Raw genomic sequence first — 18622 nt, 5'->3', positions numbered from 1 at the left:
TTCCGGGTTCGATCCCCGGTGGAGGTGGAGACAAATAGGCAAAAATGTTTCTTTCACCCTGATGCCCCTGTTACCTAGCAGTAAATAGGTACCTGGGATTTAGACAGCTGCTCCGGGCTGCTTCCTGGGGGTGTGTAACAAAAAGAAGGTCTGGTCGAGGACCGGGCCGCGGGGACGCTAAGCCCCGAAATCATCTCAAGATAACCCTGTCAATTCCCTTGAGAATTTTGTTGGTGTTTATCATGTCTCCCCGTACTCTCTTCTGTCTTCCAGGGACGTGAGGTTTAGCTCCAGTAGCCTTTCCTCGTAGCTCATACCTCTCAGTTCTGGGACTAGTCTGGTGGCATGCCTCTGAATCCTCTCTAACTTTGTCTTGTGTTTAAGTAGGTATGGACTGCAGGCTGGAGCTCCATACTCCAGGATTGGTCTGACATAAGTGGTATACAAGGTCTTGGACGATTCCTTACACAGGTTTCTAAATACAGTTCTTATGCCCAAAGCGTTTCTGCCCGAAACACTTTGGGTAATAGTGGCTTTAGGCATTGTATGTACTAGCTCTATCTATAAATCCATCAATGTTTGTATCTCACCTTGTATGTATGTACTTTACCTGAATAAACATTTGATTTGATTTGGTTTGATTTATGTTGGCCAATCTAGCATATGCCGCTGATGATATCCTATGTGTGTGTGTATTTTGCTAATACTTTATATTTTTAAACATAGGTAAATTTATATTTGGCTTTCAATTTTTTTGCTAGATAATCTTAATACTTCAAGCTTTTCGAATCAGTTTCTTTTTTAATATCCATGATCCTGCTATGTATGCATTCACTCACACATAGGTGTTGTCCAGCATGATGATACGGACAAGCTATTTAAAACTACACGTGATATGCCTGAAATTGAGTCTGAAATGGGCATTCCAAACTCTGTTGTAAATGCCCCAGTATTTCAGGAAATTAGGGATGGCAAAAAGAGTAGTCACTGACACTCAAAGACCAGAAAGCGCGAGTATAAAGAACTATGATATGTTTAGAACGAGAATTATATGTACGGGCAGCATAAAACATTCACTACACAGTGTGACAATATAATATTATAGACCAGTCTCGCAGTCCTTGTTCTCTCCTGATTCCATGTATAACTAACTATCTTGTGAGATGGAGATATTGGATGAACTTACAGCTCGTTTTTAATGTACACTTTATAATATGTCATTCAGAATAGGGCAGTAGCACATTGCTGTGTATTCATAAGTTTGTTATTACTAAAAAAAGACGTGTCTTCCATGCAGTGTATTTGTATTCAGTGCGTTGAGTTACTTTAAAAGATTTAATTTTATCTACTATATAACCAAGATCTTTATGCTTGGCTTTTTGTTTATATCGAAAAGCACTAAAATATCAACCATACACAAATATCGTGAGACATATACAAAATGTTTGTTTTATAATCCATAGAATACAAGGTAATCCATCGCCTCGATGGCGCAGTAGGCAGCGCGTGAGTCTCATAATCTCAAGGTCGTGAGTTCGATCCTCACTCGGGGCAAGTATTTTTAGTTTGTTTTCCTCAGTTTTCCTTTTCAACGTGATAAATAGTTTTGTCTTTTATTATTTTTTTGCACTCTAACGATACTTTGGAGATGAAATAAGTTATATATATATATTGTTTAGATTTTTTGAGGAGCTCATACACATTCATTATAAGTTTATTGATAAGAATAGTCCCATACGAATTTATTTTTATATTACAATTACATAAATTGATTTAATTAAGACCCAGCAATTTTATCTGTAGTAATAAGAATATGTGATATTGGGTGTTGTAAGTTTGCCACACCTGGAATCAACACATCAAGAGGTGCTTATCTTCTAAGGACAGAACAGAGTCTCATCTTGCTGTTAATAGAATCTAAACCAAACTCACATGATTAAAAAAAATTATATTCATGAGTCTACTATTTTATTGATATTTAAAAAGAACTATAAGCAATTACATTACACATGAATATTTTCAGTAGCATAAGACAATCACGCATTAATTTACACAGAGAGGTGTACCCCTCTGTGTAGCCTAAGGGGAGTACCCCACTGTGTAGCCTAAGGGGAGTACCCCACTGTGTAACCTAAGGGGAGTACCCCACTGTGTAGCCTAAGGGGAGTACCCCACTGTGTAACCTAAGGGGAGTACCCCTTGCACTGAGTTTACTTTAGTTCTGAACTATGTTCACCACTAAATTATACCTGCCGGTTTGTAGGAAAGTTATTGTGGTCTTAATAACTCTCCAGAGGTTCATTGGTCTTAAACTCAACACTAACCCACATCATGATCAGTCTTATCAAACTGAGAGATGTACACTTAGTGCATATAAAGAGTTTATTCTGATAGCAGATGATTAAAGTATAATTAAATAGTAATATCGGACAAAATAGTTATTTGTTGATTTTGATATACAATAGGGAAACGTTATACTAATTCAGAATTTGATTTAAAAACTTTTAAAGCAATAAAACTAATTCCCATGCCGGGAATCGAACCCGGGCCTCCTGGGTGAAAGCCAGGTATCCTAGCCACTAGACCACATGGGATATAGTCACAAACACACTTTTAATATTAATATAGAAAATACATTACATGTACCACTATAGTATAAATGGATATATAAATTTCATACGTAAAAAATCTTTGTTTATATCTATTACCTTAGTATATGTCTACAATAGCTACATTAAAGAAAAAACCCTTTAAATATCTTAGCGTGAATTTGTTTTAGAATTTAGCAATACATGTAATTGCATTCCCGTTTATTTTCGAAATATATATATATGAACACAACTTCCGTATAAAAACCTATATTACACACAAGTTAGTCATGCGAAGGACAAAGAAAACGTATCCTTCGAACCGGATTCGAACCAGTGACCTATGGATGTCTGCTATGTTACCAACTACAGTCCACCGCTCTACCAACTGAGCTATCGAAGGAGATATAGAGTGTCTAGATATATACTTAAATAAATGCCATAAAGCCTGTTATATTGATTTTTATTATATATAATATATAATGGATTATGTTATTATAGGGTTTGGTAGTTAAGTGATGTATTCTCACCAAGCCATTAACACGTACAACATTTTGGTTCAGCTTTCTGATACTGCTGCTGCTCCTGCTTTCTGTTGCTTCTGCTGCTGGAGAAGCAGCAGCAGGAGGCAAAACAAATTTAGAAAAGATTCAGAAGTATGACACCAGACTAGTCCTAGAGCTGAGAGATATGAGTTACGAAGAAAGGCTACGGGAATTAAACCTCACGTCCCTGGAAGACCGAGGAGTTAGGGAGAGACATGATTACCACCTACAAAATTCTCAGAGGAATTGACAGGGTGGACAAAGACCAACTATTTAGCATGAGCGGAACACGAACCAGAGGACATAGACGGAAACTTAGTACTCAAATGAGCCACAGAGACATTAGAAAGATTTTTTTTTAAGTGACAGGGTAGTTAAATGGAATGCATTTGGTAGTGATGTGATGGAGGCTGACTCCATACACCGTTTCAAATGTAGATATGATAGAGCCCAATAGGTTCAGGAACCTATACACCAGTTGATTGACAGTTGAGAAGCAGATCAAAGCAGTCCACGCGTGCTGTAGTGATAAGATACTCGCTTGGCATTTCGCGAGCGATATGTCCTGGGTTCGTATCCTGGTAGAAGAGGATTTACTGCGCGTCAATTTTTAAGTAGAGCTTCAGTTTACCCAACAATAAAATGGGTACCTGGTTTGTTAAGCGATATGGCGGAGTCGTATTCCAGGGAACATAGGATTAAGGACTTGCCCAAAACGCTACGCGTCCCCTGTGGTTGTCCAGAATGTAAGCTCTCTTATATATAAAAAAAAAAGTCGAAGCTCAACCCCCGCAAGTACACATTCATGGATCACCCAATAAAATCAGCAGACTCCGAGGTGTTGCTCAGGCTCGGCTTAAACTCGGCTATAAGTATCTTTGAGAGTTTTCATTACCTGCTGATGTAGACCTGACCATATGTGTACTGTGTCAACAAACTCCACATCCTCCGTCACTAAGTGATGGAATTCGAAAATATACCTGAATTTATTGACAACTCTATATAACAAACCTTAAATAAAAGTGTAATTTCAATTCAAAATGATCTACTACCAGAAATTTTAGCCAAATATCCCCCAGTTTGCAAACTGTAGGAAGTAAATGTGTGTAAATGTAATGTTTCCTCCCCTGCCCTCTGCTTAGGGGCGGTGTGCAGGCTAAACAATAATTATGACACTATAGCTCTCCACATATGGCATTTGATTAATTTAGAGAGTGTATTTGTGGTCGGTCTCGAACGCATTGTTGATGTAACAAAATACTCATAAGTTTTGAAACTAGCTCAGACCAACTAGCTTAAGCTGTAACTTGCTTAACTAACGGAATTTTGAGGTTCAGTTCCTGAGCCAGTTATGTGTCTAGAACCCTTTCCACTACCACCCATGGGAAGGGTATATATATGGGGTGCATAATAAATGAACTAAACTAATCCCCTACCTTCAGTTAGCAAACTGGGGATATTGAGTAAAAATTTCTGGTATTAGATAATTTTTAATAAAAATATTCTCTTTTATGGAGAGATGATAATTATAAGGTTCACTAAACAGACCAATATATTATTTTGAAAGGAAGTTTAGAAAAAAAAAATTTTTCAACCCCGAAGTGACTTATCGTCTTGAACACCTTGGGAAATTGTCGCTAAGTCGTTCGTAAATTCACATCGACTTGCATTTCTGAAAAGGGATTCAACTGCGTGCTATTTACATAGAATTCCCCCCTTATGTGATCGGATTGTATGAGGCTCTCAGCTGCAGCAGTTTCGGAGGTTTGTGAAAATGGCTGGAGATTTATGTGCGTGTGTGTGTGTGTGTATTTACTAGTTGTGTTTTTACGGGGGTTGAGCTTTGCTCTTTCGGCCCGCCTCTCAACTGTTTACTAACTACTTTTTTTCCACACCACACACACACACACACCCCAGGAAGCAGCCTGTGACATCTGACTAACTCCCAGGTACCTATTTACTGCTAGGTAACAGGGGCATTCAGGGTGAAAGAAACTTTGCCCATTTGTTTCTGCCTCGTGCGGGAATCGAACCCGCGCCACAGAATTACGAATCCTGCGCGCTATCCACCAGGCTACGAGGCCCCTCGTAGTGTGTAATTACCTAAGTGTAATTACCTAAGTGTAGTTACAGGATGAGAGCTACGCTCGTGGTGTCCCGTCTTCCCAGCACTCTTTGTCATATAACGCTTTGAAACTACTGACGGTCTTGGCCTCCACCACCTTCTCACTTAACTTGTTCCAACCGTCTACCACTCTATTTGCGAAGGTGAATTTTCTTATATTTCTTCGGCATCTGTGTTTAGCTAGTTTAAATCTATGACCTCTTGTTCTTGAAGTTCCAGGTCTCAGGGTGTGTGTGTGTGTGCGTGTGTGTGTGTGTGTGTGTGTATGTGTATGTGTGTGTGTGTGTGTGTGTGTGTATATGTGTGTGTGTGTGTGTGTGTGTGTGTATGTGTATGTGTGTGTGTGTGTGTATGTACTCACCTAGTTGTACTCACCTAGTTGTGTTTGCGGGGGTTGAGCTCTGGCTCTTTGGTCCCGCCTCTCAACCGTCAATCAACAGGTGTACAGATTCCTGAGCCTATCGGGCTCTGTCATATCTACACTTGAAACTGTGTATGGAGTCAGCCTCCACCACATCACCCCCTAATGCATTCCATTTGTCAACCACTCTGACACTAAAAAAGTTCTTTCTAATATCTCTGTGGCTCATTTGGGCACTCAGTTTCCACCTGTGTCCCTTTGTGCCTGTTCCCCTTGTGTTAAATAGACTGTCTTTATCTACCCTATCAATCCCCTTCAGAATCTTGAATGTGGTGATCATGTCCCCCCTAACTCTTCTGTCTTCCAGCGAAGTGAGGTTTAATTCCCGTAGTCTCTCCTCGTAGCTCTTACCTCTCAGCTCGGGTACTAGTCTGGTGGCAAACCTTTGAACCTTTTCCAGTTTAGTCTTATCCTTGACTAGATATGGACTCCATGCTGGGGCTGCATACTCCAGGATTGGCCTGACATATGTGGTATACAAAGTTCTGAATGATTCTTTACACTAGTTTCTGAATGCCGTTCGTATGTTGGCCAGCCTGGCATATGCCGCTGATGTTATCCGCTTGATATGTGCTGCAGGAGACAGGTCTGGCGTGATATCAACCCCCAAGTCTTTTTCCTTCTCTGACTCCTGAAGAATTTCCTCTCCCAGATGATACCTTGTATCTGGCCTCCTGCTCCCTACACCTATCTTCATTACATTACATTTGGTTGGGTTAAACTCTAACAACCATTTGTTCGACCATTCCTTCAGCTTGTCTAGGTCTTCTTGAAGTCTCAAACAGTCCTCTTCTGTTTTAATCCTTCTCATAATTTTAGCATCGTCCGCAAACATTGAGAGAAATGAATCGATACCCTCCGGGAGATCATTTACATATATCAGAAACAAGATAGGACCGAGTACAGAGCCCTGTGGGACTCCACTGGTGACTTCACGCCAATCGGAGGTCTCACCCCTCACCGTAACTCTCTGCTTCCTATTGCTTAGATACTCCCTTATCCACTGGAGCACCTTACCAGCTACACCTGCCTGTCTCTCCAGCTTATGTACCAGCCTCTTATGCGGTACTGTGTCAAAGGCTTTCCGACAATCCAAGAAAATGCAGTCCGCCCAGCCCTCTCTTTCTTGCTTAATCTGTGTCACCTGATCGTAGAATTCTATCAAGCCTGTAAGGCAAGATTTACCCTCCCTGAACCCATGTTGGCGATTTGTCACGAAGTCCCTTCTCTCCAGATGTGTTACCAGGTTTTTTCTCACGATCTTCTCCATCACCTTGCATGGTATACAAGTCAAGGACACTGGCCTGTAGTTCAGTGCCTCTTGTCTGTCGCCCTTTTTGTATATTGGGACCACATTCGCCGTCTTCCATATTTCTGGTAGGTCTCCCGTCTCTAGTGATTTACTATACACTATGGAGAGTGGCAAGCAAAGTGCCTCTGTACACTCTTTCAGTACCCATGGTGAGATCCCATCTGGACCAACCGCCTTTCTAACATCCAGATCCAGCAGGTGTCTCTTGACCTCCTCTCTCGTAATTTCGAACTCCTCCAAGGCCGCCTGGTTTACTTCCCTTTCTCCTAGCACAGTGACCTCACCCTGTTCTATTGTGAAGACCTCCTGGAACCTCTTGTTGAGTTCCTCACACACCTCTCTGTCATTCTCTGTATACCTGTCCTCGCCTGTTCTAAGTTTCAATACCTGTTCTTTCACTGTTGTTTTCCTTCTGATGTGACTGTGGAGTAGCTTTGGTTCGGTCTTGGCTTTGTTTGCTATATCATTTTCAAAAATTTTCTCTGCTTCTCTTCTCACCCTGACGTACTCATTCCTGGTTCTCTGGTATCTCTCCCTGCTTTCTGGTGTTCTGTTATTCCGGAAGTTCCTCCACGCCTTCTTGTTCAGTTTCTTCGCTTCCATACATGCCCTATTATACCATGGATTCTTTTGTTGCCTCTCGGATTTTTCCCTTTGGGCCGGGATGAACCTGTTTACTGCCTCCTGACACTTTTGGGTAACATAGTCCATCATACCCTGTACAGACTTGTCTCTGAGGTCTGTGTCCCAAGGTATTTCACTTAGGAAACTTCTCATCTGTTCATAATTCCCCTTTCGGTATGCCAGCCTTTGATTCCTAGTTCTTTTTGGGGGGAGATAAGTCCTAGCTCTACCAGGTACTCAAAGTTCAATACACTGTGGTCACTCATTCCCAAGGGCGCTTCCATCTTAACTTCCCTTATATCCCATTCATTTAGGGTAAATATCAAATCAAGCATTGCTGGTTCATCTTCTCCTCTCATTCTTGTTGGCTCTTTGGTATGCTGGCTTAGAAAGTTTCTTGTTGCCACGTCCAGCAGCTTAGCTCTCCATGTTTCTGGTCCTCCATGCATCCTCTGTTCTTCCAATCTATCTTCCCATGGTTGAAGTCTCCCATAATTAGTAGTCCAGATCCATTCCTGCTAGCAACAGAAGCTGCTCTTTCTATTATGTTAATGGTGGCCATGTTGTTTCTATCATATTCCTGTCTAGGTCTTCTGTCATTTGGTGGTGGATTATATATGACTGCGACTATAATTTTTTTCCCTCCATTTGTTACAGTATCTGCTATGTAGTCACTGAAACCTTCACAGCCCTGAATATCCATCTCCTCAAAATCCCAGCCTTTTCTTACCAGCAGAGCTACACCACCCCCACCTCTTCCTTCCCTCTCTTTCCGCATAACATAATAGTCCTGTGGAAACACTGCATTTGTTATTGTTTTCGTGATCTTTGTTTCTGTGAGGGCTATTATGTCTGGGTTTTCCTCTAGTACCAGTTCTCCAAGCTCATTTGCTTTATTTGTAATTCCATCTATGTTAGTGTACATCGCTTTGAGGCTCACTTTCTTCTGTCCCTTCTCAAATCGCCTCCTTGGTGAGTGTTCTGCTGGTGGGGGAGGCTGTTCCATGGGTGTGAGGACCTGTGAGGTGGGTAACAGGATCTCAGAGGATACTGGAATGAGGGGCGGGGAATCCAGTGAAGGGGGAGGGACAGGGAGGGTATGGGGTGAAAGGGGAGGGAGGACGGGAAGGAAAGGGGGGGAGGGAGGACTCGGGAGGAGGGGAGGGGTAGAAGGGTGGGGATTGGGTGTGGGGGGAGGGAGATTTGGCTGAACTTTTGAGTGGGGGCAGGGAGGGTTTGGGGTAGGGGGGTTTTCTATGCAGAGGAGGGAGGCGGGGTTGTCCTCCCTTCTGGTGTTACTGGGTAGCTGGTTGTGGGTTCCCCCCTCGCCTCTGGGGGTGTTGTGTTGGGAGCTGTGACTTCCTGGTTTTCCCCTCTCGCCCTGCGCCTCTTCCTTGCTTCTGCCGCCACGGCTCTCTCCTCCCTTGTCATGTCTCGCTGGAGGAATACATTTTTTAATTTTCCCACGTTTTTCAGGGAGCTCTTCCTTGATAGGATCCTCTCCTTTGTGTTCTCGTTTGCAAACACTATCTTTATCATTCGGTCTCGGTCTTTGTTGTACCGGCCTAGCCTGAAAACCTTCTCAATGCTATGCTCGGCCCCTTCCATGTCTAGTGCCTTTAGTACTTCATTCACTGCTGCTTTGTCCTTGTTATTCCACTCTGTCCTATTGGTTCCTTCCTGTTCCCTAATACCCACAGCAACCACTGATCTTTTCCTTTCCAGCAGTTGGCTAGTGGAGCGTGCCGCCTCCTGCGAGGTGGCTGCTTTCATGGCCACCTCCATCACTGCAGTCATTACTTCAGAGTTATTTTTTTTTAGTATTTCCGCAAATGTTGCTTTTATTGTGGCATTCTCATCCAGAAAACTATTACCACCTTCTCCCTGGGTGGTTTTCTGACTCTCAGCCTCGATACCATTCTCTTTGAGGGTTCTAATCTCCTCCTTTGCTGCTGTCAGCTCTCTTTTCAGGTTGCTTATTTCGTTCTTCATTTCCTGCATCATTTCTTGCATCTCACTCTTGATGTCCTCCAGAAACTGGGCGAACATTTCCTTCATCTCGTCACCTTGGCTCTTTCCTGCTCCCCTGGGACCTCTGGCTGCCATCTTGACCCTGTTGGGATGGGGGAGGGAGAGAGAGAGAGAGGGGGAGAGAGAGAGAGAGAGAGAGAGAGAGAGAGAGAGAGAGAGAGAGAGAGAGAGAGAGAGAGAGAGAGAGAGAGAGAGAGAGAGAGAGAGAAAGGGAGTGATAAAGGGAGAGATAAATGGGTGGGTGGGGGGGGATCCGACCCTTCCACTGAAGTGAGAAGAAGGTAGAAGGGGAGGGGGGGGGAGGAGATGGAGAGAGAGGCGGGAGGGAGAGGAGAGGGAGAGAGTGGATGAGGAAGAGAGCGGGTGAGGGAGAGAGCGGGTAAGGGAGAGAGGGGGGGAGGTGTGTGTGTGTGTGTGTGGGCAGAGAGGGAGGGGGAAGGAAAGAGAGGGTATGTGTATGTGTGTGTGTGTGTGTGTGTGTGTGTGTGTGTGTGTGTGTGTGTGTGTGTGTGTGTGTGTGTGTGTGTGTGTGTGTGTGTGTGTGTGTGTGTACTCACCTAATTGTGCTTGCGGGGGTTGAGCTCTGGCTCTTTGGTCCCGCCTCTCAATCGTCAATCAACCGTTTCTATCTACTACTACTTTTTTTTCCTCCCCCCCCCCCACACACACACCAGGAAGCAGCCCGTGACAACTGACTAACTTCCAGGTACCTATTTACTGCTAGGTAACAAGGGCATAGGGTGAAAGAAACTCTTCCCATTGTTTCTCGCCGGCGCCCGGGATCGAACCCGGGACCACAGGATCCCGTGTACAGCGTGCTGTCTGCTCGGCCGGCCCCAGTGTATGTGTGTGTGTGTGTGTGTGAGTGAGTGAGAATGTACGTGCGCGCGCCCGTGCGTGCGTGCAAGCATGTGGGCGTACTTGCTGAAGCCAGCTTTAACCGACCTGCTGCTGTATCAACCTACTATATATAAACCGGACGACTAAGGCCTTAACATTACATAAATATCGACAATTTGCATTTGAGTGTAGCGCCACAGCTCTTCCTCGCGCAGAGATTCAGCCCCGAGCAGCAGGTCTGTGCAGCTGTCTGGCTTTTATGGCCAAATGGAGTAACTCGGGGGGGGGGGGAAGTGCAAATTTTTGAGCTGCAAATGAATTTTTTTGTGTAAATAATAGAAACAGTCATTCTGGCGGGTCGAAACTGGTTTGCTTCTGTTTGTACGGGGACACATTGCCTTGTTTGTTGACCAACGTGTTGTTTGCGACCATCGTTAGCAGTATTTGTGGCTAAGTGTGTGGAACCTCGTTCGTGACGCTGCATTGCTAATACGTTCGATTCCAGCTTCGTTCCCTATATACCAGAACATCTAAATAATTATTTTAAATTGAAACTATATTTCACGAACAGGGATTAGTAGCCCCGAACACTGGAACATAGACCGAGTGCTTGAGATCCGCTTTTAGAGTCGACAATGTTCAACACCAAAACAAAAAAGAAACCCCGCCACTCTTCCTTCCCCTCCGCCGCCCTATAAAAGCCAAATGAATCCTTTCGGCGGAAAGAATGACAGACCCCAGAGTTAAGAGACTAAGACCATAACGGTCTCATCCCAATGGACCTACACCCAGACTGTGCAAAAATTCATATATTCTTTTCCTCATGCACACAAGACAGAGACACAGCCACACCCAACAGTATAACATCAACAGTCCCATTCATAAGATAATCATACAATTTTACCGCTGATTTAACCTATTTTAATCATACAATTTTAAAGTCAGATACCTGATAGCTAAATATATATAAACTGAAAGAACTGAAGTGCTGCTTCTCAACAGCACATACCTATCGAAGCCACATTAAATCGTATATTACTGATACAGAACATACCATCCACATGATGAAACGCAGGCAGGAGTGGCCATAGTAATGAGGAACACATACAAACACCAACACTCTAACTCTCCCTGGCAACACAAACACTTCCTTGTATATAAGATACAAGAACAACACTGGCGACAAACCACACGGCACCTCGGATGCATTTCCGACGGTTCCTTTCATATAAAAGGGGTGACGCCGAGGAAAATAAGACTCGCGTCCCTACCAAAACAACTTAATCGACTTGAGAATGGTCCAGGACGGACCGAAACGTCGTCGTCCCTTCAACTTCTAGTGTGTGGTCTGGTCAACACTGGCCACTTATCATGTGGTCGCACCGACACAACCCTACCATTCCAAGGCCTAAACGGAATATTCAACCACATGAACATTCTGGTCATCCTTATGTCAGACCTGGACGCGAAACATAGAATCTTCCACTACAACCAAAACGATCAGCACGGGCGATAATTACACCAACTTTACCTCCAGAAAAGACTCACATTCCTACGCTTGGACTTTAACACATCCAGGATGGACTAGGGAGCCCTGATCTCGTGTTCACAAATCTTCAAACATGCACTTACAACACCACATTACAGCACAGGACTTGATAGTTTAGGTGAATTGCTAGAATCGACCGCCTCTGCTTAGGTAAAAAAAAACACTTGATACTTTACTCACGTCAAATCTCAAGAATGTCTATTTGTGCCTTTCAAAGCGTCACTCGCGGTCACTAACTTAAAAACCTATAATTCACCTCGAGACTTTTCACTCACAGAATCACTGGATTTGAACGACGTTACTGCAGTGAAAATCAACATTTTGCCATAACAAACAACAATGAGTTAACTGAATTATCACACGGAAATGTAGCATTAACCAAACTACGGCCACTGTAAAAGGATACGTTCCACTGTCAATAAATGTACCAACAAGTCTGAAAAAGGCTTTGTAAAGATATATTGTCGTACAGTTTATCTCCAGTGGAAAGGGTAAAGATTCTTGGGGGAAGAAATTCTTCAAGGGTCAGTGTATCGTAGGAAAGTAATAACCATAATTTATTGCGATAGTTTATCTCCATTACCTGGTGCCTTAACTGCCTCCACTTGCCCTCTGTTGCTTGCAGCTACCACTATCTCTCCCTCTGTTGCTTGTAGCTACCACCTTCCCTCCCTCTGTTGCTTGTAGCTACCACTATCTCTCCCTCTGTTGCTTGTAGCTACCACCTTCCCTCCCTCTGTTGCTTGTAGCTACCACCTTCCCTCCCTCTGTTGCTTGTAGCTACCACCTTCCCTCCCTCTGTTGCTTGTAGCTACCACCTTCCCTCCCTCTGTTGCTTGTAGCTACCACCTTCCCTCCCTCTGTTGCTTGTAGCTACCACCTTCCCTCCCTCTGTTGCTTGTAGCTACCACCTTCCCTCCCTCTGTTGCTTGTAGCTACCACTTTCCCTCCCTCTGTTGCTTGTAGCTACCACCTTCCCTCCCTCTGTTGCTTGTAGCTACCACCTTCCCTCCCTCTGTTGCTTGTAGCTACCACCTTCCCTCCCTCTGTTGCTTGTAGCTACCACCTTCCCTCCCTCTGTTGCTTGTAGCTACCACCTTCCCTCCCTCTGTTGCTTGTAGCTACCACCTTCCCTCCCTCTGTTGCTTGTAGCTACCACCTTCCCTCCCTCTGTTGCTTGTAGCTACCACCTTCCCTCCCTCTGTTGCTTGTAGCTACCACCTTCCCTCCCTGTGTTGCTTGTAGCTACCACCTTCCCTCCCTCTGTTGCTTGCTGCTACCACCTTCCCTCCCTCTGTTGCTTGTAGCTACCACCTTCCCTCCCTGTGTTGCTTGTAGCTACCACCATCGTTCTCGTTGTTGCATACAACTACCACAACTTCCCACTGATACACTCATCAGCCATCTTATTCCTTCTTCAGCAAGATTCTTTACAAGTCTTTATATATATTTTTACCAAATGAGTTTTGTAATATTGTAAATCTGAGACAATGCTATGTCAATCACAGAGATAGAGATCTACCATCCTTTTCGTACCGCGCATCAAGATGAGAGCTGTAGTGATGCAGCAAGAACCAGATGATAAGATGCTGTGCACCGAACTCATCATCAGCAAGGATGAAGATGAAGATGCTGTCGACACGCACCCTAATTTGACAATTTAACTAGCGTGTAACGTCCATGCTACTTCCAAACCATAACAGCACGAGTGCATACCCATCCACATATCCAATCTAGCCCAATATGCATCACTCAGTGAGAACGTACAAAATGAGTCGCTTGCCCTCTCGCTAAACCGTGTCAATGTGTACGCTTGTGGTTCACTATACCAGTCAGCTTGTGGTTCACTATACCTTGTACGCTTGTGGGTCACTATAACAGTCAGCTTGTGGTTCACTATACCTTGTACGCTTGTGGGTCACTATACCAGTCAGCTTGTGGTTCACTATACCTTGTACGCTTGTGGGTCACTATACCAGTCAGCTTGTGGGTCACTATACCTTGTACGCTTGTGGGTCACTATACCAGTCAGCTTGTGGTTCACTATACCTTGTACGCTTGTGGGTCACTATACCAGTCAGCTTGTGGGTCACTATACCTTGTACGCTTGTGGGTCACTATACCAGTCAGCTTGTGGGTCACTATACCTTGTACGCTTGTGGGTCACTATACCAGTCAGCTGTATCTAAGTGTAAATAATGTTGTTTAAAGTCACGGATTTAACATTATATATAAATTAACATAATGTTCGAGGTTATTTATACAATATAATTATATGTTAATGAAATTCAAATATATGTAGATATGTTTAGTTGTGAATCGGGAAGATCGCTGTAATATTATGAACCAGGAAGATCACTACAATATTATGAACCAGGAAGATTGCTACAATATTATGAACCAGGAAGATCGCTACAATATTATGAACCAGAAAGATCGCTACAATATTATGAACCAGGAAGATCGCTACAATATTATGAACCAGGAAGATCGCTACAATATTATGAACTAGGAAGATCGCTACAATATTATGAACCAGGAAGATCGCTACAATATTATGAACCAGGAAGATCGCTACAATATTATGAACCAGGAAGATCGCTACAATATTATGAACCAGGAAGATCACTACAATATTATGAACCAGGAAGATCACTACATTATAATGAACCAAGAAGATCGCGGTATTCAAAGGCAATAATTAGCAAATCTGACGTTAATTTTATTTGGCGAATGGAATACTGAAGATGTATCTTCGATAGCCAAGAAAACATTCCATGTATATTCTCTCGTAGGAGACACCATATGTATACTTTCCCCGTAGGATACATTTTATGTATAATTTTCCTTTAGGAGACATTTTATGTATAATTTTCCCTTAGGAGACATTTTATGTAGCCTAAAGGAAACAGCGAAGCACACTGTTTGTACTTTCGAATACGAGAGACACTGCAAGACACTCAAAGGATACACTCCAGAAGGAGACATTCCGTGTACTATTTCCTGCAGGATGAACGGAAACATTCAACGTGTACTTACCGGCAAGTAGTTGTAAGTGGAGCGTTACGGGCAGATCACCGAGTCGTTCAGTCCAAGTTACGGGAGGTTTACCAAGCCATAAACCAACGGACGCTGCCATTTGGTCTCCGGGAACGTGAGAACTGGGCAATATCTCGCCTCGCATCATTGGCACTGGGGAGAAGCCATATTTCACCCAACACGTGAAAACACATGAAAACATGTGTAAAACGTAATTGGTCCAGCGTTATTTGGGCTGCAAGTAGAGCGTAAATATGGTTTATTATTGTGGTGACGGCAGCGGTGGCGTCAGTGTTGATGGAACGGACTTTTAGATGATATTGTTTAGGCGTTGGAATATTAAAGTAGAGATAATGAGGGAGGGAAATGTTGTGTGTGTGTGTGTGTGTGTGTGTGTGTGTGTGTGTGTGTGTGTGTGTGTGTGTGTGTGTGTGTGTGTGTGTGTGTGTGTGTTTAAAATACAGCTGGAAATCTAAAACTATTACTTATCAATAATAATAATGTTTAGATATTAATGGAAAGGATATCCGGCGGTGTCCGGGTCGACCTACGGGAATGGAATGAGGGTGTTGTAGTTTGTGAGGAAAGTTACACTTGTGAAGTTGGTATGAGTAAAGGATACCGAGTCGTGTTAATGTGTGTTAATGTTTTGTGTTAATTTATTGTTCTAATAAGCTGAGTTATTATATATCGGCGTTTCCAGTGTATGAAGGCAGTTCTTATACCAGTGAACTGTACGGCAATATTGTTTGTACCACAGCACAGTGCAAACTACAGTACAATATACCAACTACAGCACACACTATACCAACTACAGCACACACTATACCAACTACAGCACACACTATACCAACTACAGCTCACACTATACCAACTACAGCACACACTATACCAACTACAGCTCACACTATACCAACTACAGCACACAATATACCAACTACAGCTCACAAGACACCAACTACAGCACACAATATACCAACTACAGCACACAATATACCAACTACAGCTCACACTATACCAACTACAGCACACAATATACCAACTACAGCTCACACTATACCAATTACAGCTCACAAGACACCAACTACAGCACACACACTATACCAACTACAGCTCACACTATACCAACTACAGCACACAATATACCAACTACAGCTCACACTATACCAACTACAGCACACAATATACCAACTACAGCACACACTATACCAACTACAGCACACACTATACCAACTACAGCACACACTATACCAACTACAGCACACAATATACCAACTACAGCACACAATATACCAACTACAGCACACAATATACCAACTACAGCACACAATATACCAACTACAGCACACAATATACCAACTACAGCACACAATATACCAACTACAGCACACACTATACCAACTACAGCACACACTATACCAACTACAGCACACACTATACCAACTACAGCACACAATATACCAACTACAGCACACAATATACCAACTACAGCACACACTATACCAACTACAGCACACACTATACCAACTACAGCACACAATATACCAACTACAGCACACACCACACCAACAACAACACTAAACCCAAGACGCAGTATCAACCACTAGTTACCACACAAAACAGTTTGACACAACAAGAAACAGGTCTCAAGACAATCACTGGCTACCGTGATTTACCGCTACCGCTACCTACCGAACCGCTACCGAACAAAAATTCATAACACAAATCTGAATGCAACAAACAGCCATTAACCACCTGGGATACGTCGATACAAGACGCTCTTACACCGAAGAACTCGCTCGTTTGCAATTATAATTTGGGGGGTGATTGTGAGATGTAAACTGGGATCGTGGGGAGACTCGCTGGAGGTCACGGGTTCAAGGTATACCGGAGTCCATGCTGATGGAGCAACCCGTCCTCCTTAGGTTCCCCAACGTCCAGAAACTGTCGTACTAAAGTGCCCTTATCCTAACCTACCAGAGGACCCAAAACAAAACATATCATCAGCTTATCTCAGTCTGCCTTATCATCAGCTGGGTTCAGTCTGCCATATCATCAGCTGGGCTCAGTCTGCCATATTATCAGCTCGGTTCAGTCTGTCATATCATCAGCTGGGCTCAGTCTGCCATATCATCAGCTGGGTTCAGTCTGCCATATCATCAGCTGAATTCAGTCTGCCATATCATCACCTGGGCTCAGTCTGCCATATCATCAGCTGGGCTCAGTCTGCCATATCATCAGCTGGGCTCAGTCTGCCATATCATCAGCTGGGCTCAGTCTGCCATATCATCAGCTGGGCTCAGTCTGCCATATCATCAGCTGGGCTCAGTCTGCCATATCATCAGCTGGGCTCAGTCTGCCATATCATCAGCTGGGTTCAGTCTGCCATATCATCAGCTGGGCTCAGTCTGCCATATCATCAGCTGGGCTCAGTCTGCCATATCATCAGCTGGGCTCAGTCTGCCATATCATCAGCTGGGCTCAGTCTGCCATATCATCAGCTGGGCTCAGTCTGCCATATCATCAGCTGGGCTCAGTCTGCCATATCATCAGCTGGGTTCAGTCTGCCATATCATCAGCTGGGTTCAGTCTGCCATATCATCAGCTGGGCTCAGTCTGCCATATCATCAGCTGGGCTCAGTCTGCCATATCATCAGCTGGGCTCAGTCTGCCATATCATCAGCTGGGTTCAGTCTGCCATATCATCAGCTGGGTTCAGTCTGCCATATCATCAGTTGGGCTCAGTCTGCCATATCATCAGCTGGGCTCAGTCTGCCATATCATCAGCTGGGCTCAGTCTGCCATATCATCAGCTGGGCTCAGTCTGCCATATCATCAGCTGGGCTCAGTCTGCCTTATCATCAGCTGGGCTCAGTCTGCCATATCATCAGCTGGGCTCAGTCTGCCATATCATCAGCTGGGCTCAGTCTGCCATATCATCAGCTGGGCTCAGTCTGCCATATCATCAGCTGGGCTCAGTCTGCCATATCATCAGCTGGGCTCAGTCTGCCATATCATCACCTGGGCTCAGTCTGCCTTATCATCAGCTGGGCTCAGTCTGCCATATCATCAGCTGGGCTCAGTCTGCCATATCATCAGCTGGGCTCAGTCTGCCATATCATCAGCTGGGCTCAGCCTCCGACGCTCAGCTGATGAGGTCTTCACACGGCACCGTATTTTTCCGGCGGTCTGTCGTAAAAATTATTCCACCCCATAAAGACCGTGATCGCTTACTCTCCTTCCCCTTCCTCTCTGGTGAGCCTGCTTATCCAGCGAGAGCCCCTCCTACGCTCTACAGTGGCACCTCAGGTACCACCTAGGCACTACAGCGGCACCTCAGATACCACCTAGGCACTACAGTGGCACCTCAGATACCACCTAGGCTCTACAGCGGCACCTCAGGTACCACCTAGGCACTACAGTGGCACCTCAGGGGCCCACCTAGGCACTACAGTGGCACCTCAGATACCACCTAGGCTCTACAGTGCACCTCAGGTACCACCAAGGCACTACAGCGGCACCTCAGATACCACCTAGGCACTACAGCG

The 18622-nt window shown here is 44.2% G+C and overlaps 1 protein-coding gene and 3 non-coding genes across 4 annotated transcripts; 2 read left to right on the top strand and 2 right to left on the bottom strand.

Annotated features, from left to right (window-relative positions):
- Positions 1-1481: 1481 nt before the first annotated feature.
- Positions 1482-1554, top strand: TRNAM-CAU (transfer RNA methionine (anticodon CAU)). The gene has a single exon. It is a non-coding gene; the product is annotated as a tRNA-Met (tRNA).
- A 968-nt stretch (positions 1555-2522) lies between these two features.
- On the bottom strand, positions 2523-2594 carry TRNAE-UUC (transfer RNA glutamic acid (anticodon UUC)). Its single transcript has one exon. It is a non-coding gene; the product is annotated as a tRNA-Glu (tRNA).
- A 307-nt stretch (positions 2595-2901) lies between these two features.
- On the bottom strand, positions 2902-2991 carry TRNAY-GUA (transfer RNA tyrosine (anticodon GUA)). Its single transcript is given in 2 exon segments — positions 2902-2937; positions 2955-2991. It is a non-coding gene; the product is annotated as a tRNA-Tyr (tRNA).
- Positions 2992-14565: 11574 nt separating this feature from the next.
- LOC138366097 (dynein heavy chain-like) lies at positions 14566-16681 on the top strand. The gene is made up of 2 exons (XM_069326830.1): positions 14566-14729; positions 15835-16681. The coding sequence occupies exons 1-2, from the start codon at positions 14566-14568 to the stop codon at positions 16679-16681; spliced, it is 1011 nt and encodes a 336-aa protein (XP_069182931.1).
- Positions 16682-18622: the final 1941 nt, after the last annotated feature.

Source organism: Procambarus clarkii, chromosome 18, assembly GCF_040958095.1.
Source record: "Procambarus clarkii isolate CNS0578487 chromosome 18, FALCON_Pclarkii_2.0, whole genome shotgun sequence".
Classification (NCBI taxonomy): Eukaryota; Metazoa; Arthropoda; class Malacostraca; order Decapoda; family Cambaridae; genus Procambarus; species Procambarus clarkii.
This window is presented reverse-complemented; position numbering and strand designations above follow the sequence as displayed.